At 47.3% G+C, this 27,371-nt stretch overlaps 1 protein-coding gene across 1 annotated transcript in view; it reads left to right on the forward strand.

The window, feature by feature from the left end:
* Nucleotides 13,261–27,371, forward strand: part of LOC108633268 (lymphocyte transmembrane adapter 1-like) — a 69,360-nt gene continuing 55,249 nt past the window's right edge. The window contains 3 exon segments of the mRNA XM_018059934.1: nucleotides 13,261–13,357; nucleotides 22,261–22,346; nucleotides 24,147–25,019. Of these exon segments, the coding sequence (XP_017915423.1) occupies nucleotides 13,276–13,357; nucleotides 22,261–22,346; nucleotides 24,147–25,019 (1,041 nt within the window). The 5' untranslated portion in view covers nucleotides 13,261–13,275.

A 27,371-nucleotide genomic window follows, 5' to 3' on the forward strand; every position in this document is an offset into this window, starting at 1 on the left:
CAAACAGGGGCTGGCACTTATTTGAAAACAGAAATCATTCACAAAACAGGACTAAAGTCTTTTTCTTTACTTTGTAGCTTCCATCCCAAATATCCTTACTTAAAAGGGATGCAGAATACACACACACACAGCTCGAGTCCTTTCTAAAGTTTGGCCCGATGTTTCCCCCCTGCCTCTCACCTTATCTTTGCTGGGCCCCAGATCTGTGCGTCTGCCACATCAAACAGGATCCCAAGGAGCCGCACCCCCCAACCCCAGTGTGTGGTGAGGCATAAAGCAGAGCTTCAGAGCAGCTTTCTGGCAGAGACCAGTGTTTCCTAAGACATTGGTTTAATGGGGTATATAGCCAGCTCAGCTCCTTAGGCTTGAGTTAGCGCATGGAAAAAACACTGTTCTTTTCTTCCATCTTTTCCTACCCCTGTTTCTTAAAAAAAAAAGAGCAGTTTCTTTGCCCTCCATCTTTAATAATGGTTTGTGAGTCTCCCCTTTCTCAACAACTGCATCCTCTCCCAGCGGTCACTGGGTTTGTTTGAAACTCTCCACCAGGACTGACTGACCCTGCCCCCAGCCCCACACCCCCACCCGAGTGTATACACACAGCCAGACAACTCCCTAACTTATTCTGGGCAAATCCAAGGATGACTCACTAGGTACCAGGAAGCTGGTTACCAACCCTTGACCTGGGTCTATTAGGGCATGGCCTCCATGCCACTGCAAGCAGGATAAAAATGGCATGTCCTTTACCAGCAGATTTTAAAACCTGTTATAAATAAAACATGTGAACCTGTTACTATCTGTGTAACACCATTCACATCCAGTTGTCCCCCAGATGAACCTGAGCTCTCAGGAGTAATAGTCAACTAGATTCATAGACCAGGATACTTTTAGCCTTGCCTTTTAGCCTTTTAGGCAGTGACTTCTGCATTCTGGGCTTGCCCGTATCGTGATGGAACTAATCATACATCTCTGAAATCTGTTTCAAAGCACACATCCCAGCTCTCAGAAGATACAGTGCTTGAGCTGAGCGGCCAGTGCCACCACACTCAGAGCTGGCCGCAGCGTCTCCGCTCAGGCCTGGCCCCTGGATTCAGGCCTGGGCACTACGTGGCTTCTCTGGTGTCCCCTGGACTAATGGCCATGAAGACCATCCTCCAAACAGCACAACTGATTAGGTTAGGGTTCTTGTTTTAACTCCCGATCTTCATATCTAGGTAGGCCTTATTTAAAGCAAATATAGGGTATTTCTTGGATGTCACCCTGGAGAAGGAAATGGCAACCCACTCCAATATTCTTGCCTGGAGAATCCCATGGACAGGAGCCTGACAGGCTGCAGTCCATGGAGTCACAAAGAGACATGACTGAGCAACATTGACCAGAAGTCCAGAGGTTAGGACTCTGCTTTCACTGCCAACGGTGCAGGTTCAATCCCTGGTCAGGGAACTAAGATCTCGCAAGCTGTACAACATGGCCAAAAAATAATAACAATAAAATTTTTAAAAGAAGCAAATATATATGAAAACTTAAAAGAGAATGGGAAGGTGGGGAGAGAAGGACTGGAAACTACTGATTGCCTTCAGACGTGGTTACACAAACTCTTCATCTGAGTTAAGCATTTCTCCATCTTTCCCATTAAACCCTCGAGCTGAAACTGCTGCTGATCAGGTAGGAAAGAAAGGAGTTTGAATGTTTTTCTGCTCACCCTATGGTGGAGGAGCTTAAACAGAGTAATTAGATGGAGTAAAATCCTGATATAAACTCTGCTTCTTGCCTGGCTTGATTTTCCATCTCTACAAGGAAAAAGTGGAACTACATCAATGATTTTCAAGCGACATTTTAAAGACCTGAAAGGGATTCCTTAGTGTTGATTCACAGCCCACGGCTATTCAACAAAAGGAGCACTTTTTAAATATATATAATTAATTGACTTCTGGGTCAGCTGTAGGTTTAAAAAATGACTTAAAAGCCTTCTGAACTAGCCATCTCTAAGGGCCCCCAGCTCTGAAATGCTGAGGTTCTAGTGAACAAATCAAATCATCAGTGCTGAAATGATCCAAACGTGGGTGACAATGTCACAACAAGTTGTGTGAATAAATGCACAAGCCAGCCTAACTGGGATCCTGTCTTTATTGTCTCCTACTATAGTTATTAATTATAGTTATTATATAGTTATTAATTATAGTTAACATAAATAATATATAGTAAAACTTTGTGATTATAGATCCTTCAGCTGAGATTATCTGGCTGTTCTGTGTTGGAATTTGTTGGGAAAGAGCAGTAGTTTGGGAATCCAGAGACCTAATCCAGTGGAATGGCATGAAATTAGAGAAGCGAGAGGGCTCATCTGAGCTTTGGTAGAAAGAGGTAGCCAGGGAATCAGAAGGCCTGTGTTACAATCCCAACCCTGGGACGTCCCTCTAGTCCAGTGGCTAAGGCTCTGAACTTCCCAACGCAGGCAGCCAGTTTTTGAAAGGTTGTTGTTGAATTACGATGCCAGGATTCTTGGCCCCCGGAGGAGAAGAATTCAATCTGGGGCCAGAGACGAGGCTTGATCACTCAGAGCTTTTGTGTAACAAAGTTTTATTAAAGTATAAAGGAGATAGAGAAAGCTTCTGACATAGGCATCAGAAGGGGGCAGAAAGAGTACCCCCCTGCTAGTCTTTAGCTGGATGTTATATAGTCAGCAGCAGCCTGTTAATGAAAGACAGGTATGTCTCAAAACAGAATGGCAGCAAGCTCCTCACCCATAAGATGCATTTTGGGATAATCTTGGCTCCAAACGGTTTATCTGGGGCCATAAAATGATTAACTTCAATCTTGAAGAAGGGCAGATCACCATACAAATAGTTTCATTTACATAGATTAGAGGAACAATATCGGAGTATAACATACTGGTTTATCAAGTAGGTTCTGAGCCCAAAAGGGGGAACCGACTTGAAGACAGAGTTTGGGGTAAATGCATAGTACATTAGCATAGCTTAAGATAAACATTTCCATAAGAAAAAGGCATTGGTTAACTTCAGGTGAAACCAGGTGTCACTATGGCAACACAGAATTTTGAGAGAAACCTCCTTTTAAATTTGTATAGAGAAGGAAAAAATATCCCTAGTTTGTTTCCTCCTGCCGCTTAAGAGAGAGAAAATGTCTGACACTTGCAGGCTATTTCCTCCGTTTGGAGACCCCTGGCCTTCCCGCCTGCTACCCTCTCATTTTGATCCCTGATCAGGGAACTAGATCCCACATTCTGCAACTAAGAATTCCCATGTCACAATGAAGGCCTGGCACGGCTAAAGAAAGAAATAATTGTTCTTAAAACAATCACCAATCCTGCTGCTCATTTGCTGTGACCTAAGAGTCTCTCCAACTCTGACGCACTTTCCAAGCTCGCTCTGGCACCTAAAATTGCTATTAATAACCATGAGAGAATATCTAGACGGCCTTTCTCCGTTGCTTTATCGCCTCTAGAACGCAGCGCTGTGTGTGCACTGAGCACTACCGCATACTGGCGCCTGCAGGCTTCACCTGGGGCTCAGACACTTACACCTGCAACAAAGACAAATTGGTCCCTGGCCCGTAAAGTACAAGAAATCAATTTCTTTTCTAAATCAAGTCAACTCTAGCACCAAAATAGCACTGGCCAAGATGTGCGAGAGGCGTCTGCTAGTCCTTTGTTTACGGTCTCATCTCCTCCCCTTGGATATTGGTCCACTCCTTCATTCATCAAGCACTTATTATGCCAGGCACCAACGAATGGGTTCGGGATACAATAGCGAACAAAACAAAGACTCTGACACTTTTAAATTTAGTCTTGTGGAGAGAGACAAAACAAATAAATAAATACAGAGCACGTCAAATGGTGACAAGGACCAAGGGGAATAGTGAAGTGCTGTGAGAAAAACAGGGAGCACAGGCCATGAGGACTGGTCTTCTGTAGAGTGAGTGATCCGGGAAGGCGTCTCTGGAGAGGAAGGCTGTAAAGAGAGGTTCTGGAGTAAAAGCCTGAGCTAGTAAATATGCAGAGGAAAGAGATTTCAGGCAAAGGATACAGCAAGTGTGAAGGACCTGAGGCAGGCACTCTTGCTCTGAGGCCATGCAAAGAAGGCAGGAATCGGCACTGAGTGACTAAGTGGGAAACTGAAGGAGTAAGTTCAGAGATGGAGGGATGGGAACCCGAACGCCAGCATAAGCTTGGCTTTCTTGAGACAGGACTTCATGAGAGGGCTTTAGCTGAGGGTTCCCATGACCTATCTTACAGTTTAAGGGGGTAACTTTGGCTGTTACGTGGCTGCAGTCTAGGGAAAATGGAAGGAACACACATGCAACACACGCCTCACATGGGCCTAGCCCAATACTAAGGGATACAGGTAAATTCAGCCTCCCTGTCTGGCTGTGGTCCTATGACACACGAAAAGAAAATGCCTGTTCAAAACAGAACTGAACTGTTTGCCGCCCCAGCTTGTTCAGGCCCTGGTTCATGAAACAGTTGAAACGATACTTTGTTCACGCCCAGGAGAAGGGAACAGGGAACCGTCCTGACGTCCGCCTCGCTCGCTCCGTGGGGTCTTGCTGCCGCGGCGCCTCCCCGGACGTGCTCTGCGCCCTTTCCGGTTCCTGCCGCGACGCCCCGTCTTCCCGCCCGCGTGGGCCGGGCCCAGGGAGCAGAGGCCGGCGGCCAGCCTCCCTGGCTTCGGCGCGCGGCTCTGCAGCTGCCGGCGCTCTCAGCCGACCGCGCGCAGGGGGCCCTGCCCTCAGACCGAGGCCTAGGAAAGGCCTGCTCGGCAGCGGCGCCCGCATCCTCCCCTGGGCCTCAGCCTAGCAGACAGAGGCTCTCACTTCTTGCTTCCAAATTCTCCACAACTCTTCCCACGGACCTTAGGCTGAATGAGAGCAGGGAGCAGAGAAGTGAAAGAAATATTTATGCACTTTCCAAGTTTCTCTATCCGAGCTCTGCTCTCTCCCAGTGTTAACTTACAAGGAGGGCATCTGCTGCCTTCGTTCTGCTTCAGGCATGTCTGGACTGGAGAGGGCCTCTCCACGAGCAAACGCGCAAGGAGGGACGGGGCTGTCAACCAGCGGTCCTCCTGCTCCATCGTCTCAGCTCCTAGACCTTCAAAAACGAAGCCTGGCTGCAGCTGTCTTTCCCACAGGGCAATTTTGGCATGTTGGGGGAGTCCGGAAATACAAGAGCCACTGATGACCCCTTCCTAGGGCAAAAGTGGAAGTGAAGTCGCTCAGTCGTGTCCGACTCTTTGCGACCCCATGGACTGTAGCCTACCAGGCTCCTCCGTCCATGGGATTCTCCAGGCAAGAGTACTGGAGTGGGTTGCCATTTCCTTCTCCAGGAGATCTCCCCAACCCAGGGATCGACCCTGGGTCTCCCACATTGCGGGCAGATGCTTTACCATCTGAGCTACCAGGGAAGACTCAAAGGAGAGCCAACACAGGCCCTGGGTTGCCCTTCCTGGGAGGAACAGCAAGGGCAGTGCTGAGATGGCTTTGTCCTCAGCCCATCGGTGCACAGGAAAAGAAGACTAGGACGCTCGTTTCTTTCTCAGTATCTCCTCCTGTCACATACTTAGGTCATATCACAACAGCAATAAGCACCAAGAGCACGTCTCAGAGGACCCAGTTAGCTCTTAAGAGTCAGGCACTGCGTCAAATGCCAGAGATGTAATAAACTAAAGCACAGTCTGCCTGAGAAGGTTCAAAGTCTACACGGGGTAACAAACATTTAAACAACTCATCCCAACAACTGGGAGGTGCTATTACACACAGGGCCATGAAGATACAGAAGAGCAAGAATCCAGCTCCAGATGCAAAGGGCTTTACAGAAGTGGTGATGCTTACGGCAAATTTTTTAAAAGAACAATTCTGGTTTTTTATAAAAATGACACTGCAAACAATGGGTCCAAAAAAGGAAAATAACCAAATACGTCAAGTCACATACCCAGAAATAAACTCATAAACGTGATTTACTGGGACTCTACCAAAGAAAACGACACTGTTAAAATGAAGGAACTAGCGCAAAGGCCCAGACTATGAAAGGACAATGAGCTGGGTCAGCTTAGAAGGCAAAGGGGTCTGGAGCTGACCACAGCGGGAGGGCCGGGACCACATCTGGTTCTTGTGCAAACCGGTACTCTGTGGTGGAAGACATCCCAGAGACGTGTGCTTAAAGAATAAAGGAATACACAAAAGGTAGGCAGGCTAAGCATCCAGAGAGGAAGAGAGAAAGGCCTGAGGGAGTGGTCCATTAAGTGTAAAGAAATGAGCCTCAGGCATCAGGAGATGATACTGTAATAGCAGCCCCATTTAATGAACCGGTGCATATGCCAAGTCCTAAGCCAGGCATTTTTCATGGTTCAACCAACTAATTCTCACAACAGCATCACTTAAATATCATTATGATTGTCATTTTACATCCAAAGACACACCCAAAAAGATTAGAGGACTTGCTCAAGATCACCCAGGTAGTAATTTAAGATCTGATACTCTTAACCCAGTGCTTCTGTTTTTCCAAAGAGGATGTTTAGCATGTTGCCCCTCCACCACAAAGGGCTTTGGTTGCTCGGATGCTTATGTTCTGTCTATCGAAAACCAATCCTAGAATCTTTAGAATCATATGTCACATTCAACTCTTCAAGTCACTCAGTTCAGTCAGTTTAGTCACTCAGTCGTGTCCAGCTCTTTGCGACCCCATGGACTGCAGCACTCCGGGCTTCCCTGTCCATCACCAACTCCCGGAGCTTGCTCAAACTCATCTCCATTGAGTCGGTGATGCCTTCGAACCATCTCATCCTCTGTCATCCCATCTCCTCCTGCTTTTAATCTTTCCAGCATCAGGGTCTTTTCCAATAAGTCAGTTCTTCACATCAGGTGGCCAAAGTATTGGAGTTTCAGCTTCAGCATCAGTCGTTCCAATGAATATTCAGGACGGATTTCCTTTAGGATGGACTGGTTTGATCTCCTTGCAGTCCAAGGGACTCTCAAGTGTTTTCTCCAGCACCACAATTCAAAAGCATCAGTTCTTCGGCACTCAGCTTTCTTTATAGTCCAACTCTCACATCTACACATGACTACTGGAAAAACATACCTTTGATTATACGGACCTTCGTCAGCAGAGTAATTCTGCTTTTGAATATTCTGTCTAGGTTGGTCATAGCTTCTCTTCCAAGGAGCAAGAGTCTTTTTAATTTCATAGCTGCAGTCACTGTCCACAGTGAGTCTGAAGCCCAAGAAAATAAAGTCTCTCACTATTTCCACTGTTTCCCCATCTATTTGCCATGAAATGATGGGACCATATGCCATGATCTTAGTTTTTTGAATGTTGAGTTTTAAGCCAGCTTTTTCACTCTCCTCTTTCACTTTCATTAAGAGGCTTTTTAGTTCTTCACTTTCTGCCATAAGGGTGGTGTATCTGAGGTTATTGACATTTCTCATAGCAATCTTGATTCCAGCTTGTGCTTCATCCAGCCCAGCATTTCGCATGATGTACTCTGCATAGAAGTTAAATAAGCAGGGTGACAATATACAGCCTTCATATACTCCTTTCGCAATTTGGAACCAGTCCATTGTTCCATGTCCTGTTCTAATTGTTGCTTCTTGACCTGCATACAGATTTCTCAGGAGGCAGGTAAGGTGATCTGGTATTCCTATCTAAGAATTTTCCACAGTTTATTGTGATCCACACAGTCAGAGGCTTTGGCATAGTCAATAAAGCAGAAGTAGATATTTTTCTAGAACTCTCTTGCTTTTTCTATGATCCAGCAGATGTTGGAAATTTGATCTCTGGTTCCTCTGCCTTTTCTAAATCCAGCTTGAACATCTGGAAGTTCACAGTTCACGTATTGTTGAAGTCTGGCTTGGAGAATTTTGACTATTACTTCGTTAGCGTGTGACATGAGTGCGATGGTGCGATAGTTTGAGCATTCTTTGGCATTGCCTTCCTTTGGGATTGGAATGAAAACTGATCTTTTCCAGTCCTGTGGCCACTACTGGGTTTTCCAAATTTGCTGGCATATTGAGTATAGAACTTTCATAGCATTATCTTTTAGGATTTGAAATAGCTCAACTGGAATTCCATCACCTCCACTATTTTGTTCATAGTGATGACTTCACACTCTAGGATGTCTGGCTCTAGGTGAGTGATCACACCATCGTGATTATCTGGGTCGTGAAGATCTTTTTTGTACAGTTCTTCTGTGTATGCTTGCCACCTCTTCTTAATATCTTCTGCTTCTGTTAGGTCCCTACCATTTCTGTCCTTTATTGAGCCCATCTTTGCATGAAATGTTCCCTTGGTATGTCTAATTTTCTTGAAGAGATCTCTAGTTTTTCCCATTCTGTTGTTTTCCTCTATATCTTTGCACTGATAAAGTGGTTAAAGGCAACATCAGAGCAATTAGGTTTAAAACACATATTCTGTCACCAGGAGTGAACAGTTTTCTTCTACTATCAGGACAAATTACTTCAGATACCTGTTTTCTCTTTTGAGTGGTTGGTTTAATTGGTTTACCGTGGTGAGGGCAGGGGTGCAGCCAGAGCCGGGAAACCCAGAGCTCAGTCTGAGGCCTGGGAGCCTCCTGTGAGGAGGCTGTTTCCCTCAAGCATGGGGGCAGGAGAAAATAAGAGGGGATGGAAGACTCGGCTGACTAAAACACGCTACATAGATGATAAGATCACACAAGGGAAGACCTTGAGATGGTCATGGGCAGGGGGACGTTCTTGAAAATTTTGTTAAAGCAGCTGTCGAGGTTCTGAGGTTTGGCTCTGTCTGCTTCGCCACCTGCCATCTTCCAGACTGCCCGTGCGCATGCCGTCTGCTCTTGGCACCAGGTCTGGGAAGCCCTCTTGCTTCCTGTCCCAGCACAAGTGCCGCAGCGAAGGATCACCCTGCACCCACGAGCCAGCCACAGGCACCCTAAATCTGTATTTGTTTCTAAAAAGCACCTTCCAGTGCTCCTCAGACGCTGAAACAAACACTGTCAATCCGGAGGCTGATAAAACTCAGTATCACAGAAACCCAGGGGGAGCAATCACAAACACACTATCACCTTGACCCCTCTTGAATCACGCTCCCTGCAGACCACAGCGCATCAGCCAGCCCAGGGAAGAGGGTGCAGGCGCCCTTGCTTCTATCATATTGAGAGCTGAGCAGCACTTCCTGGGACCCAGGCTTCATTAGCACGTCGCTGGTACTGCTTCCTGTAGCTGACTTTCTGTTTCCATTCTGGCAAAGTGTTTGCTCTCTTCTCTCTGCTTTGGGGGTTGGGGGAAGATGAACTCAAGGAGCCCGTCTCTGCCCTCTTGGCCGTCTCCCCCTCAGAGCCCCGCACGTCCCCGCCACAAGGCAGAGCGTCTGGCGTCCCCCTGAGCTGAGCTCCCCAGCGCTCACACCCAGAAGCGCTCTCCCCTCTTGCAGTCAGCATTGCAGCCACAACCAGGTAGAGCCAAACTTGCTGTTTTGTATTTTGGGTCAAGTCAGCCTGACATTTCAGGGATAGACGCAAGGTAGAGTTGGTTGTGGGAGAGAAAGTTCTAGAAAGAAAGACTGGAAGCTTTAGAAAGGAAGAAGTAAAAACCAATAGACTTTTTGTGATGGATTTTGATAAATAAAGATTTAAGAAGATGAAAATTTGAGAGTCAAGTTGTATGTCAGGGAATGTTCAGAAAATGGAGACCAGGAGGATTTCTGTCATTCTTATTTACTAAAAAAAAAATGCTTATACTAGATGGGATTATATGTAAAACACAAACCAATTCTGCCTTTTCTCTTGAGAGTCAGCAGTTTAGGAAGAGACAGGAAAAGTGGCAGGCTGACTGGCAAGCTGATGACGACTAAGAGAAGGCCTAGGAGGAGAAGCTGAGGCCAGAGAGGGTCGCAGAATAATGGATGCCACCACGTCAGCGCGGTCGGAGCCCACAGGGAGACCCTCAGAGCCCAGCACTCTACAGGGAACCCTCGGCAGCCTGAACAAGTGAGTGCCGGGGGTGGTGAGTGCTCCCCTCCCCTGATTTAGAAAGACGGTCCTGGTCTATCCTGGGAAGCTTCTACCCCAGCAGCCTTGCCACCCCTCACCAGGCTCTAGTCTCGTAAGACCGCTAAACTCTTGGCTCAGAGAGGTTTGCTCAGAACTGCTGGGAGGAAAGGAATAGGTACTGTGAACAGAAAGGAGTTGTTGGGAAGCGAGGAAATATGATAACACACCACTTCCTTAGAGCTGGCTTCCTGGCATGGCTGGGTTTCTCATGCTCAGAGGCCCTCATGGCGGTCCTTGAGCTTTCCTTTTTCAAGTCCCACGGATCACTCCTCAAAGAAAGGAAACAAAAACTAGTTTCTACTCTGATGGAAACAAACGGCCCACTTTTTACGCAGATGTGCTTTTAGGTCCTAAACACTTGCCATGAATGAAAATGGAATCACAGATATGATAAAGACACAGCCTTAGATCATAAAACCCCACAGCATTAATCATAGATGTAAATCTTACAGTTAAAACCTTCAATATTATATTAACAAAAAGTCCGTCAATAGTTGAAACTCTGGCACTGAGAGGTATTGATTTCAGTGCAATGATAAAAGTACAGCTCAACAGCAATAACTTAAAAATCACTGTAGTTTGGGGAGGTGAATGTCATTACCGTGATAAACAAATACATGTCCCCTGCAGGTGGACAAGGTCACTGATGGGGAATGAATTCATAAAGTGTCAGAATCCTGCAGCACTCCTCCAATACTATTTCTACATCCATTCATTTGATAATTCATTCATTCATTCATTTAACAAATATCCATCAGGTTCCTACTGAGTGCCAAGCACTGTGGCAGGCACAAGGTGAATAGGACCGACAAGGACAGCCTCCTGGAGGTTACAGTTAAGTGGGAGGGTCAGATACAAATAGATAAACAAAAGTATGGCTAGCATAACATCAGTCAGTCGTAAGCTATGAAGAAAAACCAGGGCAGAGTAAGGGGACTGGAGTACCCAGGAGGGTGTGACCAGGGAGGACCTATCTGAGGAGGTGACATTTCAGAAGCGTCCTAAATTAAATGAGGGGATTGAACTGCGGGAGAGGGGGCAGCGGGACTGAGACAAGACTGTGCTTTGCTGGAAGCAGCATGGAGTCCTGGTCATCAAGGTCAGAGGAAAACAGCAGGAAAGGAGGTCAGAGGCAGGCAAAGGCAGAAGAGAAGAGGCCGTCACATTCTCGCCTGTTAGGGACAATGAATGCTATCCCAAGTGTGATGAGAAGTCATGGGGGGTTGCAAGCAGAGGGGGCACGTGATCTGATTTAACCGTTTAGAGGATCACTCTAGCTCTTGTGTGAACATAGTATGTTGGGGCCAAGAGTGAAAGCAACGAGCTCATTAGAGAGGTTCTGGCAAAGGTCTGTGTGGAACTCATCGTGGCTCAGACCGAGGTGGTGGCAATGGAGGAGCAAGAGGTGACGCTTTGGGGTAAATGTCCCGGTTGAGCAGATAGAAACTGCTGGTTAACCAGCAGTGGGGTGTGAAAAAGAAAACATTCAAGAATGGCTCCAAGGTTTTTGACCAAGCCATTAGATGACAGGAAACACCAGAGGAACAGGTTTATGGGGGGTGGGGGAGAACAGGAGTTCTGTTTTAAACATTTTTGGTTTGAGATGTCTATTAGGTTACCACATGGAAATGTCCGGTATGAAACTGGGTGAACAAGTCTAGAACTCATAAGGACAAAAACCTTCCCTGATGGATGACCTGGTTTCTAGCATTTGGAGGGGCAAGTCTGCTAGTGATGCACTCTGTAACCTCAACTGGCTGCTTCCTATAGCCAAAACAGAGTTAGCCTGGCCCTGCCCAGGAATTGCGAATAGCCCGGTCCTTACCCAGTACACTTGCATGGTCAAATTCCACAGCAGAGCAGAGTGTTGCTTGAAGACCAGCCCCACAAGCTGATGCTACAGGGATTATTAAACGCAAGCAACCTGGACTCTTGTCCCAGAGCTGCTCCTTAATTGCAAGTGGATAATCTCTTCCAAGCAAGACAGAAAGCTGAGGGGCAGGGAACAGGGTAAGCAGGAGCAAATGGATTTGACAAGTTTTGAAGACAGTGTGAAGCCATAGAAAGAAGAGTCTTTGGGCCCAAACAGACCTAGATTCACATTCCATCATGCTCCTTCCTACCTATGTGATCTTCCCTGTTACTCTACCTTACTGAGTCTAAATCTCAGGTTCCTTGGTCACAAAGAGAGATGGGATCGTTATACAGATTAAATAAGCTTTAATGCAAACCACTGGCATCCAGTGAGCATTCAGAAAGAATAGCTCCCTTCTCCCACATCCTCGTTCCCTCTCTCCATGAGGAGGTAACATGCTCTTCTACCACCCAGCCCATCCCACCTCAGTTTTCCTTCCCTCGGCTCCCACCCCAAACCCTTGAGTCCTGCCTCTGGAGGAAGCATCTCCCCCCACCCCCCACCCCCGGTCCATGGCTGGATCGTGGCCCTTGGTTTTGCTCACAGGACTGGAGACCACAGCAGCAGCATCTTTTCTGGGTTTGTGGCTCTCCTTGCCATCCTCCTGGTTTTGGCAGTTTTGTGCGTCCTGTGGAACTGCGGTAAACAGAAGAAGCGTGAGTCCCTTGTTTGTCCAGAGTTGATACACACTATGATCAATTGTCTAGTCTGGAATTTAAAGCCCAGCTCTCAGATGGCACAGTGGTAAAGAATCGGCCTGCCAATGCAGGATATGCAGGAGACGTAGATTCGATCCCTGGGTCAGGAAGATCCCCTCGAGGAGGAAATGGCAACCCACTCCAATATTCTTGTCTGGAAAAATCCCATGGACAGGGGCCTGGCAGGCAACAGTCCATGGGGTCACATGGAGTCAGACATGATGCAGCAGAGACACACACATTGCCCTCCCGAGATAAACCGTTGCGCCGAGGAGTCCTCTGTTCTTACCTGTGTGTAAACACAGGTCATTGTCTCCGTCGGGATCACAAGCCATGGCTCTGAAAGCTCCGTGCTGAGTCGAGCTTCATTCTGAAAGCCAAGCCCTGGTGCCCTGTGCCCATTTCTTCTTCCTGCTTCTGTCTCCTGAGTCCCCTGTTCTTCTAGCTCAAAGGCATTGGTCAAGTCTGGAAACATATTTTTCATAATACATGGTGAGGGTGGGGAATATTTTTAGGTGCAATCTCTTCCCCAAGTGTCCCCACATTCTGTGCAGCTAAGCCCAGCCATAACCTCTGTGTCTCTCATTGTCTTGCAGGGCAAGTTCCCTACCTCTGAATTACCATCATGCCCTTGTTGACTTTGCCTTGACCCAGACAGAGAGCCAAAAATATTTATGACCTCTTGCCCCGAAGACAAGAAGAGCTGGGTAGGTTTTTCTTTCTCATCCATGGAATCCAGGCCTACAGAACTTGTGCCCCCAGAATATAGGTCTCACCTGCAAAAGTGGCTTTTTCTAAGCATGCTACCGTTCTGCTCTTCAGGAAGCCAGCAAGAGGACGGGACAGACAGATGGCAAGGTTCACCTCCAGTGGGGCCTGGGGGCTTGAAGAGGGAGCAGGGAGTCATTGGGGTCAGGGATCTGGTTTGGGATTTTCTCCAACTTCAATGAGAAATGACTGACATATGCCACTGTATGAGTTTACAGAGTACAGCATGATAATTTGATGACATAGGCTACAGTTTTGGTTTCTCTTGATGTAGTTAGCTGGGTATGTCTAAGGTTGGGAAAGACACACAGGAGGAGAACATGGCCTCCAGCATCAAGTCAGGGAGGGCTCACCCGAGAAGACTCCTCCCAGCCAGCCTCCTCGAGTCCTGTGTTAGTGTCGATTTGTCCTCAGCGAGCTGAGGAGTGTTCCTGGTCTCCCAGCTCATCATCCTTGAAGCCCTGTGTTAGGGACCAAACGACGGTCTCTAGGACCTGAGTCATGTTTACCAGAAAGAGACAGGATATGCGCTCATCCTGCCTGGCCAATCATGTAACGCCAGCTACTCCTGTAACTGAGACAAAGAACTGCCTGTATATAAGCCGCCATACTCCTTTGTTCGGGGCTCTTGTCAGATTCCCTTGTGTGGGATGAGACTTGGGCCCTAGCATGCTAGGAATAAACAAACTCCTTTCTTGCGTTTGCAATACTGTGGTGGACTTGCTCTCTCGGTTGGTTTGGAGATACGGGCTCAGAGCATAACATCTGGGGGCTCGTCCGGGATTTCCGTCCCGCCAGGGAGGACAACTCTCCTGGTAGAAGGGAGTAACCTCATTAGGAGATAAGAGCTCTGAGCACCGGTGCTAACGTTGCAGAAGCCCAGATTAAGTCTGGGGCCTGGTATCATACTGGGGAGGCATCTGGCTGTAAAGTGCAGAGGCAAGTCAGCGTAAGGCCGGGGCCTGGTTTCGTGCTGGGGAGGCAGCTGGCTCTGGTTACTGGATTAAGTCAGCGTAAGGCCAGGGCCTGGTTTCGTGCTGGGGAGGCAGCTGGTTCTGGTTACTGGATTAAGTCCAGCGTAAGGCCGGGGCCCGGTTTTGTGCTGGGGAGGCGGCTGGCTCTGTGAACATCCTGCAGGTAAGACTGAGTGCATTGTCGGTGGCCACCTTGCGTTTGTTATCTGTTTGTCTATTTGTGGTGTCTGCGCTGCTCTTTGTGTGCTCTGTTGGCTCCGAGCATACTTTTCTGTGATCATGGGACAAACAACTTCTACTCCTTTATCTCTTATGATTAACCACTTCTCTGATTTCAAGTCTAGAGCTCAGAATCTTTCGTTACTGGTAAAGAAGAGCAAACTTGTGACTTTCTGTTCTGCCGAGTGGCCCACCTTTGACGTCGGATGGCCACAAGAGGGAACCTTCAATCCCCAAATTATCCAGGCAGTTAAAGAGAGGGTGCTTACTGCTAGTCCTGCCGGGCACCCAGATCAGACTCCCTACATTCTGGTCTGGCAGGATCTAGTGAGAAACCCACCGGAATGGCTTAAACCCTTTGTTCTCGCTCCTCCTAAACCTCCCCATCCCTCTTCCCCAACTCCAACCTCGCCAAGCCCACAGGTGCTAGTCATGAAGGCTTCCGAAGAAAAAGAAGGAAAAAAGGACGAGAATCGACCAAAGCTGGTCTTCCAGGAATCTTCTCTGTATCCTAATCTGATAGATCTGGAAACCGAATTGTTCCCACCCCCGTATGCGGATCCACATCCGCCCTTGCTTCCACAGGTCCCACAGGTTTCATCAGGAGAAGCCAGGAGGAGAACCGAGCCTTCAGCTCATCCCAGAGAAGGGGGCCCCACCCAGGGAACTCGGGAAGAAACAAGAGAAATGGCCAGTGTAGCGGAAGAAGACCCAGAAGTCCCCTCGTCCACTGTTCATGCGTTTCCGGTCCGGGCGGGACCAGCCAGAGAGGGTGGAGAGCGGACATATCAGTATTGGCCCTTTTCCACTAGTGATTTGTACAATTGGAAAACCCAGACTCCCTCCTTCTCTGAAAAACCACAGGGTCTTATTGATCTTTTAGAGTCTATCCTTTTTACTCACAATCCCACTTGGGATGATTGTCAGCAACTGTTACAGGTGCTTTTCACTACAGAGGAGCACAAGCGGATCTGTCAGAAGCTTGGAAGAATGTGCCAGGGGTGGATGGGAGGCCCACAATACAGCCTAACCTCATTGAGGAGGGAGTCCCCTTGGTGCGACCCAACTGGGACTTCGAATGCGCTGAAGGTAGGGAGCGTCTCTGGGTGTACCATCAGACTCTTATGGCCGGCCTTAGAGCAGCCGCCAGGAAGCCAACTAATTTGGCCAAAATAAATTCAGTGAGGCAGGAACCAAATGAGAGCCCAGCAGCCTTCCTTGAAAGGATAATGGAAGCTTTTAGACACTATACCCCTATGGACCCACAGGCAGATGAGTCACGAGCGGCAGTTATGTTAGCATTTGTAAATCAAGCAGCCCCCGATATTAGAAAAAATTACAAAAGATAGAGAGGTTAAATGAACAATCCTTGCAAGATCTAGTGAGGGCAGCCAGGAGAGTTTTTAATCATAGAGAGACCCCAGAAGAGAGAAAGGACCGCATTAGAAGAGAAGAAAGAGAATTTAGAGCTGAAGAAAACCGTAAAAATCAAAAAGAGCTGGCCCAGATATTTTTTGCTGGGGTTGAAAACAAAAACAGGTTCCAGAAAGGGAAAAAATTGGACTCAAAAACTGAAGAAAAAACAACAAGGCGTAAGCTTGAGAAAAACCAATGTGCATTTTGTAAAGAGTTTGGACATTGGAAAGATAAATGCCCCAAGAAAAAATTAAAAGAGGGGCCCAAGAACCCCAAGAACGAGACTCCCTCTCCAGACAGTCATAACCTCTACACGGGTGAAGATAGCGACTAGGAGGGTCAGGGCTCGAAGCCCCTCCCCGAGTCCTGGGTAACTATAAATGTGGAGGGGAAACCGGTTGGCTTCATGGTGGACACGAGAGCCCAATACTCAGTCTTAAACCAAAAAGATGGACCCATGTCTAAGAAAAGTAGCTGGGTGCAGGGAGCAACCGGGACTAAACGATATGGATGGACTACAAAACGGCATGTGAACTTGGGGGCCCACCAGGTGACCCATTCTTTTCTGGTGATACCTGAGTGTCCAGCGCCCTTGTTGGGAAGGGATTTACTGTCTAAAGTAAATGCCCAAATTCATTTCAACCACGGACAAGTGTCAGTTTTAGATGGGACCGGGCATCCTCTTCAGGTCTTGTCTCTGGCATTAAAAGATGAATACAGACTCTACTTGCCAGAGGCCCCAGTGACAATAAGCCCTGAAGTACAACCATGGGTTCAAAGATACCCTCAGGCCTGGGCTGAAATTGCAGGAATGGGACTAGCCAAACAGAGACCCCCTATCATTGTGGAACTGAAAGCCAGTGCTTCCCCGGTGAGGGTACGACAGTATCCCATGAGTCAGGAGGCTCGACAAGGAATTACTCCTCATATACAATGCCTCATAGACGCTGGGGTCCTGAAAAGGTGCCGGTCCCCATGGAACACTCCCCTGTTGCCTGTGAAAAAGCCTGGGGGAACTGATTTTAGACCGGTTCAAGATCTACGAGAAGTCAACAAACGGGTGAATGATATTCATCCTATGGTTCCTAACCCTTATACATTGCTAAGCAACTTGCCTCCAAACTATATTTGGTACACTGTTTTAGATTTAAAAGATGCCTTTTTCAGTTTGCCTCTTGCCCCCGCAAGCCAAGAGATCTTTGCCTTCAAATGGCAGGAAGACGGTGGTCAGACCCCTGTGCAGCTGACATGGACTCGCTTACCACAGGGTTTCAAAAACTCACCCACGTTATTTAATGAGGCCCTGGATGAAGACCTCCGTGAGTATCGGGTTGAACACACTACCATTGCTTTATTACAATATGTTGATGACCTTACGCTGGCAGTGGCTACAGAGAAAGAGTGTCAAGAGGCAACAGGTGACCTTCTCCAAACCTTGGGGACTTTAGGTTACAGGGCTAGTGCCAAAAAGGCCCAGATTGCCAAGCAAGAGGTTACATACCTCGGTTATAAGATAAAACAGCGCCAGAGGTGGCTAACACAGGCTATGAAAGAAACCATCCTCCAGATCCCTGAGCCGGCTAACCCTAGACAAGTGAGAGAATTTCTGGGAACGGTGGGATATTGCCGGTTATGGATCTTGGGGTTTGCAGAAAAGGCCAGGCCCCTATATGAAGGGAGCAAAGAAAACAAGGACTGGAAATGGACTGAGCCAATGAAAGAGGCCTTCCAAGAGCTCAGGCGAGCCTTGCTAGAAGCTCCTGCCCTTGCCCTCCCTGATCCATCTAAGCCTTTCCAATTATTTGTAGATGAAAAGCAGGGGATAGGAAAAGGGGTACTAACACAGAGATGGGGACCATGGAAGCGACCTGTAGCTTACCTTTCCAAGAGACTGGACCCAGTGGCAGCCGGATGGCCACCTTGCCTCTGTATCATCGCGGCCACTGCGCTCTTAGTCCACGATGCTGATAAACTGACTTATGGACAGAGACTCTTGGTCTACACTCCTCATGCCATAGAGAGAGTTTTAAAGCAACCCCCAGGTAAATGGATTTCTAATGCCCACTTGACGCACTACCAGGCCTCGCTACTTGACACCCCACGGATTCATTTCCAAACGCCCTGCACTCTAAATCCGGCCACTCTTTTGCCCAATCCGGGGGAAAATAGCCCCCTCCATGATTGTGATGAGATACTGGCCGGGGTAACAACAATGCAAAAGGACTTAACCAATACTCCACTGGATAACAGTGAGCTAAAATGGTTCACAGACAGCAGCAGTTATGTAAAAGATGGACAGAGATGGGCGGGAGCCGCAGTAGTAGATGACTCTGGACAGACGATATGGGCAGAGGCCCTTCCCCCGGATACCTCAGCACAAAAGGCAGAGTTAATTGCCCTGATTCAAGCATTAGAGAGAGCCAAAGGAAAAAGAATAACTATTTTCACTGACAGTCGCTATGCTTTTGGCAAGGTACACATCCAGGGCCCGATATATCAGGAACGGGGGTTTTTGACAGCTGAAGGAAAAGAAATTAAAAACTTGCCTGAAATCCGTAGACTTTTAGAGGCTGTACAGATGCCTCGGGCTGTGTCAATAGTACACGTACCTGGACATCAGCAGGGTGACAGCCCCACGGCACGAGGGAATCGTGCCGCAGACCTGGCAGCTCGAAAAGTAGCTGATGAAGATTTCATCACCCCTGTGTTGGCGATCGGACTTCCACCTCCAGGTATGGGAACTCTGCCCCCAACCCCTGAGTGTTCATCCACAGACTTTGCTTGGATCCAAAAACACACCAACCTTCAAAAAGATAAAGATGGATGGTACGGAGACTCAGACAGCTACTTGATACTCCCTGCTCAGTTGGGACGGCAACTATGTGAGCATTTGCACTTGTCTACTCATCTGGGAGAAAAGAAGACTCTGATGCTCTTTCAAACTGCACGCCTGAGATTTCCCCGGCACGAGACAACTGTAAAGAACATAGTGCATGCTTAAGGCGTGTCAACAAATGAGGCCAGGAAAAGGACAACATGCAGGACTGAGGTATCGGGGAGAAGGACCAGGGCAACACTGGGAAATAGATTTCACCGAGGTAAGGCCAGGCAAGTATGGTTACCGGTACTTGTTAGTGTTGGTGGATACCGTCTCAGGGTGGGTGGAGGCTTTTCCTACAAAGGGAGAAACCGCGATGATAGTGGCAAAAAAGATTTTAGAAGAAATAGTTCCCAGGTTTGGCCTGCCAGTGACCATCGGCTCTGATAATGGACCAGCCTTTGTGAGTCAAATAGTTCAGAGCCTTGCCCTAGCCCTGGGGACTAAATGGAAGTTACATTGTGAATACAGTCCACAGAGCTCAGGGCAAGTAGAAAGAATGAATCGGACTCTAAAAGAAACTTTAACTAAATTGGCTATAGAGACTGGCGGGGACTGGGTGACCCTCCTTCCCTTCGTCCTCTTCCGTGCGCATAATACTCCTTATCAACTTAATCTGACCCCATTTGAAATTCTGTATGGGAGACCTCCCCCTGTATGTCCAATAGTTGAAGGGAAGAAACTACCGCTTCCCACGTTGGGGCAACTCCAAGAGGCCTTGATGGCCTTAAGCAAGGTGCACTCTTGTGTCTGGAAACTGCTATGGGAAATACATGTGGGTCAAAATAAGGGAACTATTCCCTCACATGACATTGGCCCCGGAGACTGGGTATGGGTCAAAAGGCACCAAACCAAGGCACTAGAACCCAAATGGAAGGGTCCTTATGTTGTTCTTCTTACCACCCCAACTGCCCTAAAGGTCGACGGTATCGGGCCTTGGGTGCATTGCAACCACGTACGCCCAGCTGCTTCAGCAGAGCAGGAAGACACTAAGAAAGAATGGGAAGCATCTCTGCACCCGTCCAATCCCTTGAGGCTAAAGCTTCGAAGGCGCCAACAGGACCAGGACAACTCGGCTGGGCCATCTTGTGGATGACCCAGTTACTCTGCTCCGGAGTTGCCAGCGTGAACCTGCATCAACCCGTCAAAATCACCTGGAAGCTGCAAAATGGACTAACACGAGAGGTGCTAAACTCCACTACCGCAATACATCCACCAAACACATGGTGGCCAGACTTGAACTTTGACCTCAAGCCAATGGTAAATGTGCCTTGGGCTGGGGGTTATCTCCGAGAACAAGGGTTCTGGGCATGCCCAGGAGCACCCAGACATGACTGGAAGACCTGTGGGGGGGGGGGCACAAGACTCTTATTGTAAAACTTGGGATTGTGTTACTTCTAATGATGGACCTCGGCGCTGGGAAGTAGGAAATCGAGATTTACTTAATTTTTCATTCACCAAGCCCCTCCCTAGGGTCCTCGGAGATCCAACTTTTAGCTGTGAAAGTTGCAATTATGCACAAGTCAGAATAAGTTTCAATCCAGAAAAAAGCAAAAAAGAGGGGACCTGGATCTCTGGCCTATCTTGGGGGCTACAGACGAGGGAATCAGGAGGGTTTGGGGTTGATGGGAAAGGGATTACAGTAGTGAGCCAGGTCTTAGAGCCAATTCTTGTACACAGTATCGGGCCCAACAAAGTAGAAAAGCTGGCTGTAACCCCCTGCCTAACGACTTCCATGCCAACATCTTTGGCAGTGAGCCCCAAAGCAGAAGTTCTCACTGAAATAGATCCCCTATGGAAGCTGATTAGGGCAGCTTATGCCACCCTGAATCAGACCCATTCTGAGGCAACTAAATCTTGTTGGCTATGTTACAACTTAATTCCCCCTTATTACGAAGCAGTAGGCCTCAACGCCTCTTATGACCTGGCCAACAGCACCAATCCTCCTCAGTGTCATTGGGGGGACCGAAAGGTAGGTCTGACGATGAAAGAGGTATGGGGAAAGGGCTTATGCATGGGCACGGTGTTACCAGCAAAGTCTCCACTTTGTGTGCATGTCGTCGAGCCTGATGACTTGCCTGTAGCTAAATGGTTAATACCTCAAATGGGGACATGGTGGGTCTGTTCACACACGGGGCTAACTCCATGCCTGCATAGCTCAATCTTTGACCCCAAAGAAGAATTCTGCGTTATGGTGGCTGTCATGCCAAAGATTCTGTACCAACCAGAGAATGCAATATATGATTATTGGGCCCAGAAATTAACTCTAAATCCTCCAAAAAGAATTTATAAAGTTAAGAGGGAACCTCTTACCGCCATAACCATAGCAACTATGTTCGGTCTTGGAATAGCCGGGGTTGGAACTGGAATAACAGCTCTGTCCCTGCAAGGCCAAGGATTTAACTCCCTGAGAGCAGCCATAGATGAAGACATTACCCGTATAGAGCAATCTATTAGTCATTTAGAATCGTCTCTAACTTCTCTATCTGAAGTAGTTCTGCAAAACAGGAGGGGATTAGATCTGCTCTTTCTGCAACAAGGGGGACTCTGTGCTGCCCTAGGAAAAGAGTGCTGTTTCTATGCGGATCATACAGGAATAATTAGAGAATCTATGGCCAAAGTGAGAGAAGGACTAGCCCAACGTAAACGAGAATGTGAGGCTCAACAGGGATGGTTTGAATCTTGGTTTCAACAATCTCCTTGGCTGACTACCTTAATCTCCACCTTGCTAGGACCCCTGCTAGTACTTTTACTAATGCTTACCTTTGGCCCATGCATTATCAATAGACTTGTAGCCTTTGTAAAGGAACGCATAAATACCGTACAGCTGTTTGTGCTTCGACAACAATATCAAACTGTGTCTCAGGACCGAGAGGAAGATTCCTCTATATGATCTAAGGACAGGGGGGAATGTTAGGGACCAAACGACAGTCTCTAGGACCTGAGTCATGTTTACCAGAAAGAGACAGGATATGCACTCATCCTGCCTGGCCAATCATGTAACGCCAGCTACTCCTGTAACTGAGACAAAGAACTGCCTGTATATAAGCCGCCATACTCCTTTGTTCGGGGCTCTTGTCAGATTCTCTTGTGTGGGATGAGACTTGGGCCCTTGCGCGCTAGGAATAAACAAACTCCCTTCTTGCGTTTGCAATACTGTGGTGGACTTGCTCTCTCGGTCGGTTTGGAGATACGGGCTCGGAGCATGACACCCTGATCCTCTCCCCACAGAACACTGGCCCCCAAATACCAGATATCAGACAGGTCCACTTCACCCAGAATGTGAGGACTGAACAGGCTGAAGCACTTGGAGGACTGGCTGACTGTGCTCAAGGTTTGCTCTCTGTCCTTTCAGGAAGACATCCCTCAAGAAGCATCCGTATTGTCAGCACCGAAAGCCTCCTCTCCAGGAATTCTGACAGCCCTCCTTCTGAGCATGTGGTAAGAGTGAAGCTAAACGACAGTCCCTTTGGGAGAAATGATGTGTCTCTGGCAGAAGAGCTGAAGTGCAAGAGTTCTAGGTTTTGCTTTTTATTTCACTATAAACAGCACCCAAGGCCCTATTAATAAATGGGAAGACTAGCCTCAGGACCGCCCTACCACCCAAGGCAAAAAATTTCGAAAGAGAGGAGCAAGTGCTTGAGATTTTAAGAAAGGCACCAAGGCACATGTGTTCATGGATACTTGTTGGAACCGAAATGTACTGCTTTAACAAAGACACGATAATGCGTTTTTTCCAAATAAGTGTTATCTCCTGTACTGTAATTACCTTGGGAGGGTACATAATTTTTCCTACAGGGCTGTTGGTGCTCAAAGCACCCTTAAAGTTCTGCTTTGGGAATTACTTCCAAGCCTACGTCAAATTGTTTCCATCTTCCTCCATAGCAGAAATACTCATAAGTCACTCAGCACTGCGACTGGTGTCAAAAGTGTTGAGCGTGTTGGGGATACCTTTGCGTCTGGCTCTGAAGTCAGCTCCCAAGAAGGAGACGCACAGCAGTGTGGGGCAGAGGGACTGTCCCGAAGATCAGGGCGCTCGTTTCTGCAGATAAGTCCTTGTTAGCTTGTTAAAGAATTTTTTTCTTCAGTTTTACCGCATCCCTGGGTGAGTAGGGCCATGGTGCCGCTGCTGCCGATTTGCTCGTTACCCAGCCTCTCTTTACCCAGGGCTGCTGATTGGCTCGTTACCCGGCCTTTCTTTACTCAGGGCTGCTGATTGGCTCGTTACCCAGCCTTTCCTTACCCATGGGTGCAGGTTTGATGACCACGTGGCCGCCTCCAAGTCACCACATTTGCTTCCTCTTCCTCTCGCATGTCGCGTTCTTAGGCTCTGGTCCTGCTTCTAAGACTTCCTAGGGCAGCAGGTCCACGTGGCTATAAAAGGAAGAGTGGAGGAAATCCACTGCTTAAGCTAGTTCTCGGATTCAGCTGAGCCCTGAGGGGATTTTGCACCTAGAGTTTAGATCTCAAGCTGACTTAAACCTACAAACATGTTTGGATTGTACTCTGTACTGTTTGAAAGACATTTTGAACCAGTTGCCAACATTTAAAAGCCTAAGAGATTTCACACTGAAGTCCAGATATTCAGCCTTTTTTGAAAATCAGACGTTCTAGAAACATCAGACCAGCATTCCTAAATGGCTGTAGCTGATCTGTGTGTCAGCTGCGCCCATACTAATAACAGCAAGCATTTCGTAGTGTCCCCTCTGTGCCAGGAGCTAAACAATTCACAGATAGTAATTCATTTTTTCTTCACAAAAATCACATGGTATTGATATTATTACGATTAGCCCCATTGTATAAGTTAGGAAGCTGAGGCACAGTGAGATTAGGTAACTGTGTAAACTCAGCACAGAGTGGTAAGGTTAGGACTTGCACTCCCAGTCTGAACTTAAGCCTCTACCTTTAGCCACTCTGCTGGGCCTAGCAATATGTCCTGGGGCTGCAGGCTCTCTCTAGTTCATAGTACTTCCCCCACGGAACCCCCACAGTGCGGCCAGAAACTAGCTACAGCTTACTGTCACCTTTACACTGCTGCTGTCCTTAAACCCAGCGCACTTCACTCATCCCAGCCTGGCGTCGGAGGCCTTGTGATCTGAGACCCCTGCTGCAGAGGTTTTCTCTGCAGTGGAGAGCTGAGTGAAGGCGCCGTTAGATACAGCAGTACCGGGTAGGGAGAAGAAAGGGCTCGTCCTTATTCCTACTCCTGCCCTGTCACTCGCCTTCTCCTCTTACTTACAGCCCTCCCAAGCAGGCGACGTCCTCCACGTGCACAGAGCCCATACTCACGCCATGGGGCATGCAGTGGGCATCTATGACAATGCCACGCGGCCCCAGACGTGTGGAAACCTTGCTCCCTCGCCTCACTATGTCAATGTCAGAGCTTCAAGAGGTTCCCCGAGCACTTCTTCAGAGGATTCGAGAGACTATGTCAATATCCCCACAGCCAAGGAGCTTGCTGAGACTTTGGCTTCTGCCAGTAACCCTCCTGGGAACCTCTTCATCCTCCCAAGCACCAAAGAGCTGGCACTGTCTGAAGAAATAGATGAGGGTTGTGGGGATGCCAGTGACTGCGCCAGTTTGGGGTCTCCAGGAACCGATAACAGTGACCCACTCAGCGATGGGGAAGGGTCTTCTCAGACCTTGAATGACTATGTCAATGTGGCAGAGTTGGACCTCGGGACCCCCCGAGGGAAGCAGCTCCGGGGGATGTTTCGGTGCCGCAGGGATTATGAAAATGTACCACCAGGTCCCAGTAGCAGCAAGCAGCAGGAGGAGGAAGTGACATCCTAAAACAAACACCATGTAGAGGGCAGGACAGATGGTCCAGAGACCCACATCCTACCTGCCGTGCAGTCAGGGAGCTTCCTGGCTTTAAAGGATTACGTGGCCTGTCAGTCGTCTGCCCACAGTGAGACCAGGCCGTGGAAACATGCAGAAGAGACGTCAAGTGAGGACTCTCATGACTATGAGAATGTGTGAGCTGCCGAGACAGGCGCAGGGGCTGAGCAGCAGCCTGACCCACGGCTCTTTCCTAACAAACTGAGACCCAGTCACCCAACCGGCAAGCTACATGAAGTGGTCGATGCTGCCAGAGTCACCCTTGACCACCCTGTATTTCAGTGGTTTCATTTGGTTAGGCTAAGGAGATGAAATGAGTAAGGAGCTAAGGGGCTCTCAAAAGCAGAGTTTTGAGAAAGCCAGAAAGTATTTTTTCTCAGCAAGGTTCTGTTACCTCTCGTACCAACTTAAGAATGTTTGCTGAAACTACCTTACAGAATTTTTAGGAGGTTAAAAACGGAAGAGTCCTTTAGTGAGCAGTGGAAACACGATGTAGCCTAAAATCATTGGCTTTGCTAATACCAGCAGGCTGCAAAGCTAGAATAGATTATTTGGTAATCCAGGCAGAGGCCAAAAGGAATGAAGCAATTGGAGCGGGGTGGGGAGGGAGAGTTTCCACTCTAGAATGAGTGTGGGCCACCAAACACGGGAGAAAATGCAGAATAATTCTCATCATTGCTAAGGGGATTGCAAGCCATAAGCTTCACTCTGGAAAATTGTTCATCAGTTTCTTATTAACATACACTTATTATATAACCCAGTCATTCCAGTATTAGGTATTTATCCAAGTGTAAAGTTTGTGTTCACAAGAGAAAAAAAAAAAACCTCATACATGACTGTTTATAGCAGCTTTATTCATGATTGTGAAAACTTGGAAATAAGTCTTTCAACAGGTGAGTGGATAAACAAGCTGTCCTATAGTCACACAATGAATTTATCCACACTCAACGGTAAAAATGAGTGAAGTATATAGGTTCATGCAACAACATGGACAAATATTAAACACATTTTGCTAAGTGAAAGAAGCTCTATGTAAAAGTCTACATATTGTATGGTTCTACTTATATGACATTTCTGAAAAAAGCAAAACTGTGGAGGCAGAAAACAGATCAGTGGTTGAGAGGCTTGGGAAGTGGGAACACAGGAGCTGTACAAGGAAATTTTTAGGACAAAGTTTCTATAAGGTGATTGATACTTGACTGTATGTGTTTGTCAAAACACACACACAAAAAGCCCGTACAGCACAAAGGATGACTTTATTACATGCAAATTTTAAAAGCTCACCAGGTGAAAAAAAAAAAAAAAGCTCACCAGGCTGTTGGGGGGGCCACAATATAATGCAGACTGTAAAAATTTTGTAAAATTTTGTAAAAATTGAACTGGTTTTACAAATGTATGACATAATGTCACTGAAGGGAGTGGGGGAAAATTGAGCTGGCCCAAGTAACTTTGGAAAACAATATTTTGCTTGGAAATGTAAGATGAAGACACAAAGAGCTGAACACAAACACTGCAGTGTAATTGATAAATTTGTGTCTCATGGGAATATAGTTTAGCAATTTTTAAACTAAGTGTATCCTCGAGTTGAACAAATAAGTAAATATGATATAGATAGGGAGAGGCAGGTTTCTTACTCTCAGAGAAAGAAGTAATAAGTAAGCAAGTAGAAAAGGAAATGCAGATGAGTGTACACGTAGGCTTCCCAGACGGCACAGTGGTAAAGAGTCTGCCTGCCAACGCAGGAGACGCAGGAGACGCAGGCGCGATCCCTGGGTTGGGACGACCCTGTGGAGAAGGAAACGGCAACCCACTCCGGTATTCTCGCCTGGGAAATTCCACACACAGAGGAGCCTGGTGGGCTACAGTCCATGGGGTCACAAAGAGTAAGACATGACTGAGCACACACAGCACACTCATGTGTTTATTTCCTAGGCTAGTATACATATGCGTATTTCCTAGTATACATATGTGTATTTCCTAGTATACATATGTGTATTTCCTAACTCTGCCCACTAGAGGGTCTAGAAGCCATTCTCCAGTTGCAGTGAATACACTTAGCTCCCAGATCTTGGTTTCCAAATATCATTGTCCAATAAAAGGAAGCAGAACTCCTTGGAGGAATGGCTGGTTTTAGAGCTGAGGCAGGGAAAATACAAGATGAGTTTGAGCACTGTGTAGAAAAGGAAAGAAAAGAAAGAAACAAGGGGTCAGGGGAAGAGAGGAGAAAAGATGAGGGCGTGTCAGAAGGAGCCAACTGAGAGCACTCTCAAAGGTATTAGAGCAATTTAGGCAATAAAAGTAAATGTTTATAATGCAGATTTATAACTCAAGGCATAAATTAAATATCCACGAATCCCTGCCCTGATACATGGTAAAATTAGCAGGTGGCACCTTATGGAAAAATAAGATAATTTCATAACTTCAAAGAATCTCCCTTCAAATGTGTATTCACTATCATGATGGTTTTAACTTGATCCACAAATTATTTGATACTTCCCTTGGCACTTAAGTCCCTTCGCCTTTGGTGTGGGCTGGATTTAGTGACTCTTGTCTAAGGAAAAGAATATGGAAAAGAGAAAATAGTAAATCTACAGTGGAGAAACCTCTGTATATGTAGGCTATTAT

Source organism: Capra hircus, chromosome 16 (genome assembly GCF_001704415.2).
Source record: "Capra hircus breed San Clemente chromosome 16, ASM170441v1, whole genome shotgun sequence".
Classification (NCBI taxonomy): Eukaryota; Metazoa; Chordata; class Mammalia; order Artiodactyla; family Bovidae; genus Capra; species Capra hircus.